Below are 16,499 nucleotides of genomic sequence, written 5' to 3'. Positions count from 1 at the left end.
ACAGATATGCTTATTCACACAAGTTTTACTTCATCTGCCTTAAATTTTAAGAACCTGCCAAACTAAAAACCTCCCTTGATAACCCTGGTCTGTCTAAAATGACCACAATTTCGCAAGAATTGGGGCCCACTATGGCCTAATTATTTATCTCAGTTAATTTCAGCATCACAAAAGTCAAGCTCTGGAACTATGGCATCCTGAGAACTCCCTGTGTTCAGACCTGTTGTATGCTCAACTCAGAACATGAACTTCTCCACAGCCCAACGCATAGGCAGCTTCACCCCCCGTATGACTCTGCTGGCCCTGATTGACCGGGGACAGGCACTGGCTCATGTTTAACCAAACCACTGACTGGTCATGACCTTCTGAGATTGTTCTAATTGAGCTAAACGGCATGTTTAATAGACAATGGATGGCTGCTATCAGAACGGAAAGGTGACCATATAGATCTGGTGGCCACAACAAAACCTGAGGAACATCTATAAAGTATGGCAATGGACAAAGAGAACTAGAGATTTCCGGAGAAGCAAAGAAAAGAATCTATGCAGCTCCAGAAAACGAGTACATCCCCTTCCTTGACTGTTTTCTGGTTCCCATTAAGCCCAGCTTCACACCTTGCCCTCGAGTTCTGTGAGCTTTCTCTATATCCTTTTAGTAAACCAGTGATCTCATGGAGCTGAATCAAAGTTAAACCCCAACTTGATAATTTCCACCTGAGAGGAGAAAGGCAGTTTCCCCCCATATATGATTTTGTTTTAGGATAGGGAATGAAAATGAAGAGCAATTACGCCCTCTTCAATGCCAAGGGCAGGTAGCATTGCAGCATATTGTCCACGGTGCCCGCCAGATCACTCAGGCCACTGAGAACATAATGACTGGGGGATTACAGGGTCAAGGATCTTGTCCAATTTTTTTCAAACCTCTAAAAAATTATAGGAGGATGTCTTAGTGAGGCAAATTGAAAATGGGCAAAAAAAAATCTGAAAGAACTCATCAACAAGAACAGTTTTTTATAGCCCGTTTTCAGGAATTAAAAGCTGAATTTTATTTAAAACATGGAATGTATCTAGGAACAGCTGTGTTTCACTGCTCTGTACAAACACACCATTTCATTCACTCATCCGATGAAGAAAACGCTTTTGAGATCTTTATGCAATACAGGAAGTGAGTAGATACTTTCAGTATCATTTGCAAACAGTGATGGTGAAAACAGCAGCTGCAGAGCTTTCAACGTCTACACATAAGAATCAATTAACACGTTCCACTTAGATCACCTGTGTAGCTTTCTGTGAACGAATGGCTCTTCCTCTTTTTTTACAGAAAAAGAATCTTAAAACTTTACCTATTATTTATTTTTTTCTTCTTATTTATAGTTTGTAAAATTGTAGATATGCAATACAGTGTTTCTCCTTTTAGGTTTTCCATTTTCAATGTGTTTTTTCACCTATTAACATGTTTAATAGGGCATTTCATCTCATTTTAGAAGTAAATGGTATGTATATCATAAGAAATAAGTTGTTAAGTGGCATAAAAGAAAGCAAAATATTAATTTGATTAATAAATATATATATAGTTTAAACATTAGCCGATAAACACTTTAAACACAATTACATTGTTATAATGGTGTTTACAAAATGGGTATAATGTGTATAATATGTATATGTTTCCATTCTGGGTTCCAAATATCCCCAAATAGTTCTAACCTAAAATTTAAATTTTTATCATGCATGTTGCAATTTGGACAAGTTTTATCATTTGTAAATGTAAAATATAAAATGCATGTAGCCCTGGCCAGCGTAGCTCACTTGGTTGAAGTGTCATACCATCACCGAAAGTTTCAGGTTCAATTCCTTGGAGCACATCCCTGAGTTGTAGGATGATCCCCAGTCTAGACATGTGTGATCCCAGCTCCGGACACAGACAGTCCACATCCGGGTGTGGACCCCCTGTCTGGGAACTTACGTGGGGCAGCCAGTCCATGCTTCGCTCCCACATTGACATTTCTCTCCCTCTCTCCCTCTCTCCCTTCCTGTCTCTCAAAGCAGTGAAAGAAATATTCTTGGGTGAAGATAAATAAAATACTTTTATAATTTTATGAAAAAGATTCTGATACTTTAATATTTTAGAATAAAAGCTGTTAGGCATATTTGAAAGTTTAGGAAAATGCTGCATTTAAATAGAGGGTCAAAGAAAGAATAAGAAGATTTGATAACACAAATATTTCATCTAAATGTTAATAGAAATAAACACAAAGTAGCCAAGCATACTAAACAATGTCTATGATCTGAATTTTATTTGGAGAATTATTTATAAGGTTAACATTGAATGTTAGATATTTTCAAATACCTTTGCTTAAATTCTTGAACACTCATTATCTTCAAAGCATTTTCCAAATGCTTTGGAGAATGCTTTTTTTCACAGCTTTGTGAAAAAACTGTTTAAGGTAACAGATGAACACTATCACCAGAAATACGGAAAAATTAAATTTTTCTCCATAAATTTATTAAATTCCTTGCTTTTCTAAATGTATATTTCTAAAACGTTACTTTCACTTACATGAGTCATTAAATTTCATAAGGAGTACTTTTATATGAAATCTATAAACCATAGCAGTTCTTCATTATTAGCATACACAGGTCCATTAAATCTATTATAAATGGATAGTCTACTGATTAATATTTTAATTGTAGCTTGGGGTTTGTGGTGTGGATCTAGAAAATATTTATGAAAGACTTATGTACTGGTTTAGACATTGTGGAATGAATCCCTAAGCAATGATAACTTTTAACCATAAAAGGTACATGTTGAAAATCAATTAAATAAGGCTACTGATAAAATTGCTATAGTGCATACCAAGTAAAGGTGGCAAAGAGATAGATATAAAAATTATATCTAGCCCTGACAGTGTAGTCGAGTTGGCTGGACAATGTCTCAAAAAGCAAAAGATCACTGGTTTGATACCCGGTCAGGGCACATACCTAGGCTGTGGGTTCAGTTCCTGGTGGGGGCATGTATGCGAGGCAACTGATTGTTGTTTCTCTCACATTAATGTTTCTCTCCCTCTCTTTCTCCTACCTTCTCTCTCTAAAAATAATAAATTTCAAAAAATTATATCTATCTCCATAGTAGAAATTTCAGTTCTAATTATTAACTTAAAAAATTTTATCTATAGTACTTTTCCTTTCTAGTATTCATACTTTTACAAAAGCTTAAAATTTTAAGTAAACACTGATTGTTAAATGTTTATTTTGCATTTATATTTCTATATTTTTGGTAACAAAAATAAAACATCGTGAAATACTATATTCTCTTAAATAATTCTTTAAAACTACCTTTTCCAAATATCAAGTGGTTAATTAAGATCTTATTAATTCTGACATTTAATGCCATTAATTAAAAGATTCTTATTAGAGTTATCAATAATTTTATTCTAATAATGTTTTACTTTACCTTATAATTTCAGCATAACTTTTAGAAATGTTTACTCTTTGTGCAGAAACAAAGTTTTGTAAACTAACATGATTTAAAATATGTTCAAATTAAAATAAAAGGTTCTTTGAACAACAAATGAAAAATTTGAAGTCAAATGTGAGATAGTAATGAAAAATATTTATAGCTCTAATCTATAATTATTTGTATCTCTGAGACCAATCTTTCAATTATGCATATCTTCCCTGTTGTAAGTACCCACTTTCCCAACAATTTATATAATTTAATTGTGCTTTTATTAAGCATACACTTCTCTTTTGATATTTTAGCATTTGATTTTGTGATTTTTTTCTCATTTCTACACCAAAATAGATCAAGATTCTAAACGAATTAAAAGAAGCAGCAGATATATTCATATTATTTTAACACAAACACAATTACGGAGTCTTTTTCTTTTAATTGGGTTTATTGCAGTGACATTTGTGAGTTAAATTACCTGGGTTTCAGGTATACAATTCTATAACGCACCATCTGTGCACTGTATTGTGTGTTCACCACCCCGAGTCTCGTCTCCTCCTGTTACCATTTATCCCGCTTTACTCTCTTACCCCCCCCCCCCACTCCCCCTTTTCTCTACTAATCACCATACTGTTGTCTCCGAGGCTTTTTGTTTTTGTCTTGCTTAATCCCTTCACCTATTTTACCTCAACCCCACAAGTCTTTTAAAAACAAAAATTTCATTATTTCTTCTCCCTTGTCCAGACTGGTACAGTTGAGTAGTAGAAAGACTAGAAGAAAAAAAAAAAACAGACAAAACCAAATGTGGCGTTTTTGTCAGTGAAAAGTGATGGGTCTTCTCAGGAATGTGGTCCAAAGCAATAGGGTGCAGAACATTTAGTATCTCTTTTGTCAGCTCACTGTTGTGCCCTTGACACCGCTGTTACTTCCTTCCAAGTCTGGGAACTCAACTTTCCAGAATCCCCTTCTCTGTGATGTTCTAGGTTAAGAGTTTGCCATCGAGAAAAGCTTTCAGGAGAGTTAGACAATGGAAATGAATAGAAAGCCATTTTTTTTTCAGAGGTGTGTGCTGCTATATACTTGGGTAAGTGGAAGACTCACAGTGGTTTTTCATCAAGTTGTGGATCATGACCCTCATTGCCCAAGCTGGCCAGTGGCAATATTTGAAGATTCTCAGGTGTTGCAGCAGCTCCAGGAAAGCTTCTGAGCAGCACCAACATCTTCCGTATCAACCTCTTTGACCTTCGGCAGCTGCTTTCCTGGCCTTTAACACACCCCTGCACCTATGCCCTCCATCCTCACTCCCAGATTTTCCAAAAGTCCTGCAAATTCATAATTCTGCATTAAACACTTTGTATCTGAATATGTGGAATGGCTTCTGTTTTGCTGACTGATCCCTGATGATGAAGACACTGTCATGGTAAGGACAGGGACAATAAACAGTTTATTAAATATTGTGAATGTCTGGACTATCAGCTACATCCTCTCAATATGGGAACATCAAATCACAATGCAAAGTCAATTTTAGATTACTGGGATTTCTTCTTTGCTTTTCTCTAAAAATGGCAACTAAGACCATCTATATTTTATTAGTTTCTTCAGTCCTTAAAATAGTATTTTAAGTGATGTTCAAATAGACTTTGAGTAGCTATCTTCAAAAATATCTTCTATTTTTCTGAATAAAAATTTCTGTTCTTAAGGTATAAGCTTGTAATTCATACACTTGATATTACTCAGTGCCCTTTTACCTGTAGGAGGAAGAGGGGAATCTGAGTTCAATGAATATTCGAAAGCTGTTCAACCATTACTCACATGCTGTCTCCTTCCTCAGACATGATCCAGAAAGCTCTGCAGGTTCTATGTTTGCTGCTACAGACCAAGCACTGCTTTCGTAAAATTCAGATGTAATCCACATTGTGTTCACAGATTGAAGCAGTAGTGACTCAGTGGGATTTGAATACTGCATGACTTCATTTGGCAAAGAGTTACATTCATGAAACCTCCATGCTTGATAAGACTGAATAATTCTATTTCTTGATAAAGAAATAAAAACTCCAGGGGAAAAATGTTGATATGTGCAATGCATTACAACATGTCTCTCAAGTCTCCTCATTCTTTTCTTTCTCCACTTCTCACTATCCCTCCATGTATGAAATAACTAATGACAAACTTACATAGTGTTTTTTACATCCCAGGCACTGTTCTAGGTAGGTACTTCATATATACTGTATTAACATAGTTACCCCTTATAATGATGCCATGATTTGGTTTTATTACTATTAGTCCCATATTGCAGATGAGGCAACTGAGGCTCAGAGGGGTCCAATATCTCTTCACAGAGAGAAAAGTGGCAGGGACAATGCTAAGTGCACTGGGCAGTGCTAAGTGCACACTGGGCAACAGGCAGCTGGTTATGAGCCTCAAAGCTGGTTGTCAGCCCACTGTCTTCAGGATCTCTTTCTTCTTGCCCACTTCCCTTTTCTCTGTGTCATTTTTTCTAGCCAGTGATTCTGTCATTTTCATTGAAAGATTCTAATAATCCAATCAGTATCCTATGTTTCTTTTTTTTTCACCCAGGACCTCAGGGTGCTGGAGGAGGGACAGGGGGAGATTAGATGCTCTAAACTCTTCTTTGAGGAGGTGGACAAGAGAGGAGCCGGGAAGAGATGGAAGGGTTTCTGTGAATACCACAGAACAGAGCTGGGTTGCTTTTTTTTTCTTTCCTGCTAAAGAAAAATTAACTTTTTTTCCTACTTTTAGGAGCCAAAGAAATGTTAAAAACAAATCAAATTGATGACAACAATGAGCAACAGAGTAAAGCTAGAGTAAAAACTGCAGTAAAGAATTTGGGATGGCAGGTTATACATAACAAAGCAGGACACCATCCTTGAGCTAGACTTGTTTTTCATCTTCCTTTTCCTTCCCATGACTTTCTGGTCTCTTCTTAAAATGGTTTCAGCTGCCGTCTCAAAACACCATTAATGGGGATGAAGATCCCCATTCCTTATTTACCTAATGAAAAAAGGTTAAATTGGTAAAGAAATACATAAAATTAAAATAAAGAGAAGTAACCTAGTTTAGTACATCAAAGTGGACTTGAAAAATTTTGAAGTCACATGGTTTTCTGTGCCATAAAAATCTCTCATAAAATAAACTAACCCATATGTGTTATTTGAAGGCTGCCTTCAAAAGGAGAAATCAAGGCTTTATATTTATTTTTCTCAACCATAGCTGATCAAAGAAGTCCTCAATAATTTTAGTTTTCTGGTTTTCAAACCATTATGATGTTGTGTTTTTCAAAATGGGGGCCACACACTTGCAGGCTGAACACCGGTGCTGGGGAAAAACATTTGCACATCTACTTTGCTTCTGGGCCAGACTGGTTCAGTATCATGATTCTAAGAACATTCCTCATCATTCTTCAACTCCCACTACATCAGCATCCTTCATAACCCTGTAGCTTTTTGAAGTGCTAAACAGCGTATGATTACTTTTTAGATTAAAACTGATACATTTGAATTTTTAAGCAATTTTGGAGAGTTCTGCTACAATTTTCCTTGGGATCATGATAGCCACCCTGGTATGTATAGAACCTGGGATTGAAAAATAATCTCAGCTGTTAATAGTTAGAATTTTAAGATTGGGGCCCAAACAGATTCAGTTCAATTTTATGAGTACAGATATGATTACAGAAACTTTTAAAATAGATATTTTACCAGTAAGTATGGGGCAATTGCAGACACTCTAAGAAAGCTTCTATTCTCCCTTTGCTTTCTTGATTTCTGAAATTCAAATAAATCCTAAGTCTAATAACGTAAAGAACTTCGATATGGCTTTCCCTGAGAAGGAAATGTAACAGAGAGCAAATGAAGAGAAATAACTACTGTTAAAGAAATGAATGGGGATTGACAAGCACATGATGCACTGAAAATGTTCAGGGCCACCTTCCAAATCAATGAAGAAGCGATTCAATGATTTAAACGTGGTAGCATTTTTTGAGAAGGATGAGGGTGGCCTTCTTTAAACATTTTCATTGAATATATAGGGGTGACATTGGTTAATAAAATTATATACATTTCAGGTGTACAATTCTAGCATACACCATATGTCCATTGTATTGTGTGTTTACCATGCAAAATCAAGCCTCCTTCCATCACCATTTTTACCCTCTCCTACCTCCCCCAACCCCACTTTCTGTCTAACAATCCCCAGGCTGTTGTCTGTGTCTATGAGGGTTTCTTCTTAGTCCCTTCACTTTTTTTCACCCAGACCCATAATCCCCTGCCCTGAGGGTGGTCTTTTTATCTAATATTTGGCCAAAATATAAATTAATGGTGTCTTAAATCTGTATGATGGAATATTTGCTCTCTTTTAGTTCCAATGTTGTAAAATACTCCACAACATTTGATGGTTATATCTACACATTGAAATTCCTTAAGAATCCCCAATTACATCAGTATTTTTAATAATAAGACAACTCTATAATGATACAAAATAAATATTTTTTTAGATTTAACAGCAAATAGTAAATCCTTATATATATTTTTTTATTTTGGAAACAGAAGAAAATAAAACATTAACAGGTGTCAGTTACTAAGTAGAATATCTGAGTAGGTAGCATATATCAATATTTAATATTTGCATTCTGTTTAAAAGTTTAAATACCTGTATTTTCCTTTCACATCTGACTCCTGAATATCCAGTGCGGCAAGAACACTCATCCGGAAGTACACACCTGCCTCCGTAAAGACACTTTTGACTGCAAATTGCTGCAATACACACATTTTTTCAAATACCACCATTTGACACAAGTGTTTGTGATACATTCTATTCCAGTCCTAAGTTATTCAACCACTCGGCTACAAAAGCAGTCATAAGAATGTATGAATGACCAACCGTTCGCCCATCTTCCTGTAATAAGAGTGCAAACCATAAGCATACACACCAAAAACGATACGCCCAAGACTCAATACAACAGTTTTACAATCATATAAAAACATTACTAAAGTGACCAATCTTAATTGGCTACATGTTAAAGCATTTAAAATATATATTTTTAATCTTTATGGAGGAGATTCAAATCAGTAACAGAAGATGGCATTCATAATTTGCTTTTCAACGATTTAGCAAAAATTTGAAAAAGACTTTACTACAGGCCAGTGCATGGACAACACTGAAAATTTTATACACCATCAGGCATTTAAAATGAAACAACTCTATTGGAGACTTTTAAAAGATTTCCACACTGTCTGTACTGAAAGTTTTTCCTTAAAACCTCTCCTAGTGGAATTTAAAATTACCTCTATTTCAATCTATCTCAGTATCATTTATCTATCTACCTACTTACCTGCCTACCTGTCATCCATGTGCCTACCTATAGAAACAAAGTTCTTATAATACTGATAACTTCTAAACAACTAAAATGTTCCACATAAGAGAAAAGGTCAAGTGGATTATATTAGTACTGTGGAACTTAAAATATCATTTAAAGTTATGTTTTTAAGGATGTGGAAATGCGTTTAAGTAATATTCAGTGAAAATAAGCATAATACAACATTATATGCAATACACTTATTTTTCATGGGAGAGGTATCTGCTTCAATAGCTCATGTTGGAAACTGGTAGTATAATTCAAAATATTTCCTTTGGTATAAATGCAGCATTTAAAGGTTATGTCTTCATCAGGACTGTTATGTGGTCAGGCAGGTTGCATAATGCACAAAGCTCCACAACTAAGCACTGTTCACATCACATCATGGATCTGAATAGTTACTAAACGATTTTCCAGAAAATGGCAGTAGGACATCTTGTTCAAATAACACCATCAATATTTAGACAGTTTCTGGATAGCTGGAAATAAAGCCTTCTGAGGAAGGGAACTTTTAAAAATCTCATTCCCTAGCATATATCATCAGTGTGGCTCAGATAAACGCATGAAAATTCCCTACAGCTCTGGATGTCCCTTGCGTCAGCGCTTACGTCACGTAGTGCGTCAGTATTTCAAAGAAGCTCCGCCAGGATCACAGCAACTTCCTGCTAAATATCAAGTGAACTTGGTGAGTTTCTCTCAGAATTCTGGGTCTCCTTGCTCTTAAGTAGCCGGCCATGGCTTTACTTAAGCTGTGGTTAAAAATTTTTGCGGTGGATAAAGGTTGAGATAACCCACGGAAATGAAAACAAAACAAAACAAAACCAGCACTGCTTGGTGTGGCTCAGTGTATTGAGCACTGCCCTTTGAACCAAAGGGTCCGTGGTTCAATGCCCAGTGGGGGCCAATGCCTGGATTGTAGGCCAGGTCCCCATTGCGGCGGGGTGGTGGGGGGGGGAGTGGCGGGGGGAAGTGGGCGTTGGCACACAAGAGGCAACCACATACTGATGTTAAAAAGAAAAAAATGTTGCTGCTTTTAATTAATTTCATCCTTTTGATTGGATTGCTTTCTAACAGTATGAATAAAAGCTGTGCTGTTTACATGACTGAACTCTCCTTAGTTCCAAAAAAAGACTTGCTTCCCCAGCCTGAGTAGCCAAAGGGGTGACGGTAGTTGTTTCACTTTACCGGCCTCTGAATCTCCGATTGGCAGAGATGGACGCCACAGCATGTCCAGTGTGGTAATGCTGCCAATCCCGGAGAAGCTGGTGGGCAGCTGAGGGAGAAGGGCAGGGCACCCTGGAGGGGTGTAGGGCTGGTTTTCCCTAAAAGTTTGCTCAAAGCTGTAACTCTGAAAATTAACCTGGAAAAGCACGCCTCTGAGGCCGACAACGTTCACCACAGTCAACCTCCCAGTAATTCTAAGAGGGCTGAAATGAGGACCTTTGACACTTCTAAATGAATTTTTATGCACACAGTTTGAAAAAGCTGGCTCTAAAGTTAGGTCTCTTGAAGCTTCAAAAAGAGAATTTAAATAAATAGATTAACCCATGGTGTTGTTTAGCTGTCAAACCAATTCTTTGAGGTATTAAAAGCGTCTGTCCTAATTTTAAAAGGGAGGTCATTTGGAATTTGACTTGTCAAGGACACATATAAATTGTAAATGTTTCCAGACGAAATTTGGATCCAATTGTTCTTTTATAAACTAGGGAGTTTTTCTCATGGCTAAAAAGTTTCTGTTCATGCGTGTGTATGTAGTCGAGATAATTTTCTACCTTCAAATAGTAGTGTTAAAAATTAATTTAAAGGCAATGGCTTGTAATAATTGGGTATTCTAAAATTCTTAGAAATATAGAAGCTAATGTAAATGCTTTACAAGTTTGTGTGATCTAAGATTAATTCTTAGTAAATAAAAGCTAGCTTTAAGTTTGTTGGTTTAATCAAAACAGACACGTCTTTATTTTGCCTGGGTGTTGCAAAAATACTTTTATGTTGATGATTGACTTTTAGGTCTATAAATAATGTTTCTAGAAGTTATAAAATGTCCAAGCTAAAGGAGTCCAATTCTTACTTAGTTTGAATTAGAAATTGAGGTGTTATGGGTTAAAATTTTGATATATGTAGGAATAAAATTTTGATATGTGTAGAAGGGCCTCTGGGTACTTCAAAAGATTTGAAATTGCATGGGAAGCATTGTTAAATAAGTGATGAAAACTTCTAAGGTATATTGTACGGGTAAACATTGGTTGTAACTTAAACAAATATTAGGGGCTATGGAAAACTCAAGACAGCTGCTTAGCTCTTCCCTGCTCCCTGGCTAATGATTATAACAGATTGAGGTTCAGAACCTATAGTAGAAAACCAAAGCTGTAGGCTTACGTATTTGACACTGCGTTCCTTCCCAGGTAGGAGGACAGTGGCATATACTCGGAGCAATACACTCACCACCATTTTTACATTTCTGAAAGCAGATAGCTGCAAACAGAAATACAAACAAGTTAAAAAGATAATTTACTAGTCAAATCCTATCATGAACCACAACCAAGTTCGTTAGAGGAAAAAAAAAACAGTTAAAAGTTAATGATTAAAGGATCTTTTCCCTTAACATTTTATTCAGAATATTTCTGATGTCATTACTTATTCCTGAAAAACATGATTTTAATGGTCGTATAATGTTCTAATGATAAAGCGCATAATGATTTAACTTTACACCAATTTTTAGACACTTATGTTGCTTCTCATTTTTCTCTTTGACCAGTAAATTATTGTAGCTGCTAATTTTAACTAATACTTTATAAAAAGGAACAAATAAAATGTTTGAATGAGGAGAGCTGCCACCATTTAAAAAACTAAGTGGATTTGAAAGAAGCGGCACTCCACCTTGGGAGCTTCTGCATTGGTTGGTGCAAGACGGGACCACAGATTTAGGTAGTGGTTTTTAAAGCCTTCGCTTAACTACTACTTAAGACTAGGAGACCAGGACTTAAAACACTTGCTATTTATCCTGGCCATGTAGTAGCCCAACCGGAAAATACATTATACACTCTTCCTCTGCTAACTCAAAGGAGTGAGTTGAAAGAACTTTGCATTTTACTCAGATTTCTGTTTCAAAAAGATATCACCTAAAACAGAAACAAATAAGCAAAAATAAAAACAAACTATAACAAGGAAAATGAATTTGTCTTGAATTCTAATTTATGTTGAGAGGATAGCGTAAGCCTTAGCATTTTGAGCATTCTTCTTACGTGTGTTGCATTGTTTACCCCTCCAGCCAGAAGGACAAGAACAGACGTTTGGTCCCACACATTTTCCTCCATTCATGCACATGGGATCACAGATACCTTAAGGTGACAAAGATGAGATATTAGCCTTTAAGTAGCAATAGTTTTGCTATGTAATGCGTTTGCTTTACCTGTAGTTGGCAAATACATGTAGAGGTGTCTTACTTTTTTGGCATCTCCTACCAGTGTATCCTTCACGACAGGTGCACACATTATTTCTCGTGCAGTGGCCACCGTTCTTACAGGGAGGGTAACAAATAGCTAAAAGAATACACAGCAGCGGTCTGTGAATATTACACATTCGGTATTGTATATAACATATTATATCAGGTACTTATTATCTATGGGGCCATAAGGCAGAGAGATGTGCTATTAAATAAAAAGATCACACCTAAAAGTTATTAAAATCATCCTTTCTAAATCATAAAATGAAATGCTGAGAGCTTTAAGCTGCTAGTGGGTTGGCACAATTTGCAATGTACTAGTGAAGTGTTCATAACAAATGGAGTCTTTGGTATTATACTACATAAATTATGAACTTTATCTTATGTTTCACCATACTGTGGAATAAATTGTGAAATGATCTGGTCAAAACCAAGAAAACAAGTCAAAGTAAGAATGTCTCTCTCTCTCTGTGGTAATTAGAAAAATCTGAAAAATCTGTCACATAACATTGAGAAAATCCTTTAAATTAAGTTTAAAATACATACTGAGGTAGTGATTGCAAACCTTTATATGTGACATTTCTATGAAGTGTGACATTTCTATGAAGTGTGACATGTGAGTGTTTGGTCAAAGTTTTTTAACAATAAATTCTTGACTTTGTGAGGAATATTTATTGATTAATCTTGAATGTGCTATCACATCTTCTGTATACTGTGTATGATTCTGTTCCATGAAGTTCAGGAGCTAATATTTCTCATCATTTATGAAAGGATTATTATTGCTTCATGTTTCTTCCAGATATGACAATTGTATGTAATTGTTTTTAAAATAATAAATACATAGGCAATTTAAGATTTAACTTTCCCTGAGTGATAAATTAATGGATTTTAGATTGTCTTTTTAAAATGGATGTCCAATGAACTGGTTTGGATAACAGGGATGTTGCAGACTGACTCCCCATTTAAATTAGATCCATCTTAAATAGGTACTTTCTTCCAAACACTGAAAGAAAAATTCAACTGATTTCAAATAGATTTATAAATAAAAATAGTGTGGTGCTTTATGTGAAAAAACAATGTAATTGAATTATTTTAGCACATGTATTATTTTCCTTCTTTAAATATTTTTTAATTTATTTTTAGAGATGGGGAAGGGAAGGAGAAAGGGAGAGAAACATCAGTGTGTAGTTACCTCTCATGTGCCCCCTCCTGAGAACCTGGCCTGCAACCCAGGCATGTGCCCTGACTGGGAATCAAATTGGCAACCCTTTAGTTCATGGGCTAGTGCTCAATCCACGGAACCACAACAACAAGGACGTATTATTTTCTTTTGACTTTTATTGAATTTGTTGGAATGACATTAGTCAATAAAATTACATAGGTTTCATGTGCACAGTTCTATAACACATCATCTGCATATTGTATTGTGTGCTCACCACCCAAAGTCAAGTGTCCTTCCATCACCATTTATTGCCTCTTGACCTTCTTCTACCTCTCCCCCACCCCTCTTTCCCTCTGGTGATCATTGTACTGTTGTATGTGTCTATGAGTTTGCTTGTTTTTTCTTAATCACTTAGCAAATGGATAATTTTCATCATTTTACTGAGTTTTTTTTCTGGTTAATGCTGGAATCTACTTTCTCTGGTGTTTTTATTGCTACTTTTTATTTTAGAGGAATGCTCTTATATTTTCTGCTTCTTAATCTTTATGCAATTGAAGATTGTTTCTGTTTCTTAAAAATATATTATTTTTATTACAAAAACACCACAGGAAATATCATTGTTAGAAATTTAGAACTTAAAAGAGTAAATAAACAGAAGACCTATTTATGATGAGTAAATTTACTATAATCAATACTCATCCATTCCACAAAACTTGATTTATAGAGATAACATTTCAGTTATTCAAAAAAGTACATGTGATAAGAGTAAATATAGAGAAATGGATGGCACTACAGTTAGGCTTGGTCATATCTACCCCCTAATCCCATTTCAGGAAAAGGAGAGTTAGAAAAAAATTCACCTTCATATATCTATTTACAAAATTTCTTCTAGGCTCGAGATAAATCTTTCATCTGAACTACAAAGTGAGCCAAATAGTCTGGCCTCAGCTTCCGCGTGGATCAGGCTAATGGCATTCAAGGGGTGAAGGAAATTGGAAGTTGTACTGAATCTTGTCTCCAGCTACACATTTTAAGCCTTGGTTATTAATAGTGTAATTTAACTCTTTCATGATGTTTTTAGCTCTTTTTCTATCTTTCTCTTTGAAAATCTATAGAACCCACAGTATATACTTTTTATAGCTTACTCTTAACCATTACAATCTGCCTGATTGTATTCAATGGCTGTTGGTGTGTATAACATCTTTTCTTCCTACCAATTGGCCTCATATCAGTCTCAAAAGGGCATGTGATTTAATAAGAATAAAGATCATATTTTTATTTCTCCTGAATCTCTATAACATGTCTTAACAATAATAATACTATTACTTAATAGTAGCTGACAGCCCCGGCTGGTGTATCTCAGTGGATTGAGTGAGGGCCTGTGAAGCAAAAGGTTGCCAGTTCTATTCCCAGTCAGGGCACATACCTGGGTTGCGGGGCAGGTCCCCAGTGGCAGGTGTGTAAGAGGCAACCACACACTGATGTTTCTCTCCCTCTCTTTCTTCTTCCCTTCCCCTCTCTCTCAAAATAAATAAATAAAATCTTTTAAAAAATAGAGGCAGTGTGTTGACTGTATGCCTCACTCGTACCTGACAGCAACTGTGTGGTTCAAACTTGAAAGCTAAGATTGTTAAGCCCTGTAAACTTTAGGTAAATTTCCAAAATCCACATCAGCTGGGAAATTGTAGAGACTAGCTAATTCTGAAAGCTGCTAACATGAGGTGTGTTCAGGAGATCATTTTTAGTTCTACTTGATAATTTAGAGATTCCCCTCCTTTCCCAGTTATACAGTTGGCATGTAAATTTTAGAGAAATGTTTTTATATCTTACATTTACTTTAAGCATTTAAGTGTTGATAGTATAAAGAGATGTAACTTTTCATTTCCCATCTTACATTCTCTGTTCAACACTATACCTATAACTCATAAACATGGGTTGCAACTTAAGTCTCCTGGTTTTCAAGATTTGCCTTAACTTTTTCTTTACTTCCTCCATTTTGCTGTCTGGTTCCTTACAGGAAATCTGAACTCAAAGAACTCATTTCCTATGTGCACATTTCTAGTATTAGAGTGATGTTTTTTTTTTTCCTGTCTCAGTTGAAACCCAAGACTCTTAGCCAGACTCCAAATAAAACAATGGGATCAAATCAAAATGGAACATGGCAAGAAAAGTATAGATTTTAGGCCCTGGCTGGTGTAGCTCAGTGGATTGAGCGAGAGCCTGCGACTCAGACGATCGCGGTTCGATTCTCAGTCAGGGCACATGCCTGGGTTGCAGGCCAGTTCCCTGCAGGCCAACTCCCAGCAGGGGATGCGCAGGGGACGCGCGAAAGGCAACCATACATTGATGTTTCTCTCCCTCTGTCCTTCCCTTCCCCTCTAAAGATAAATAAATAAAATCTTTAAAAAAAAAGAAAAGAAAAGTATAGATTTTAGGAATTAAATTATGACGTGTCCTGACATGCTTTTACTAAAAAAATCTACCCTACATTTTTCATAATCTCAGGAGTATGAAGATCAGAAAATATATCTCAAATTTCATTTATTGCCCTTAGTTCATACCTCCTCTGACAGCTTCAGGACATGCTCATTATTCTGAGAAATCCTACAGCATCAACATTATGAGGGAAAGTGTTAAAATAATAGGCATTTTTCATGTTCTCCTATCACCTTACACAGCTGTGCAAAGCTGACTCTGCATAAATGTTTATGAAAAGAAAGTCAAAAGACATCATGAGGTAATAGTGGACATCAGACTAAGCATAAGCCAAATGTTTTTGCTTTAAAGACAAAGAAAATGACACCATTTCATTATAATAAGCTGTAAAAAACTTTAGTTATTTGTTTTAAACTTTGGTCCTGCAAAACTGCACAGACAACTGAAACAGTTGTGAGCCAAATATATGTTGAATATATATAACCATTTTTCTTAATAACTCTGATATGTTTTTATGAAGCGAGCCTTTGGTGGCCAGACTAAAACATAATATGAAATAAAGAAAAAAGCTAAAGAGAAGCATCTTCTCTTTTGGAACTTGTTTCTCGGTATTCCCTCAGAGCTTTGTTTATGTTTGTCTA

The 16,499-nt window shown here is 35.8% G+C and overlaps 1 protein-coding gene across 1 annotated transcript in view; it reads right to left on the bottom strand.

Moving 5' to 3' along the window:
• Positions 1-1,117: 1,117 nt before the first annotated feature.
• Positions 1,118-16,499, bottom strand: part of VWDE (von Willebrand factor D and EGF domains) — a 64,059-nt gene continuing 48,677 nt past the window's right edge. The window contains exons 24-28 of the mRNA XM_037046481.1: positions 12,262-12,357; positions 12,061-12,156; positions 11,195-11,290; positions 8,113-8,216; positions 1,118-1,234 (exon numbers count right to left, since the gene is read on the bottom strand). Of these exons, the coding sequence (XP_036902376.1) occupies positions 1,118-1,234; positions 8,113-8,216; positions 11,195-11,290; positions 12,061-12,156; positions 12,262-12,357 (509 nt within the window). The remainder of the gene's footprint in view (positions 1,235-8,112; positions 8,217-11,194; positions 11,291-12,060; positions 12,157-12,261; positions 12,358-16,499) is intronic.

Source organism: Sturnira hondurensis, unplaced genomic scaffold (genome assembly GCF_014824575.4).
Source record: "Sturnira hondurensis isolate 20B ecotype Veracruz unplaced genomic scaffold, ASM1482457v3 Scaffold0005252, whole genome shotgun sequence".
NCBI lineage: Eukaryota > Metazoa > Chordata > Mammalia > Chiroptera > Phyllostomidae > Sturnira > Sturnira hondurensis.
This window is presented reverse-complemented; position numbering and strand designations above follow the sequence as displayed.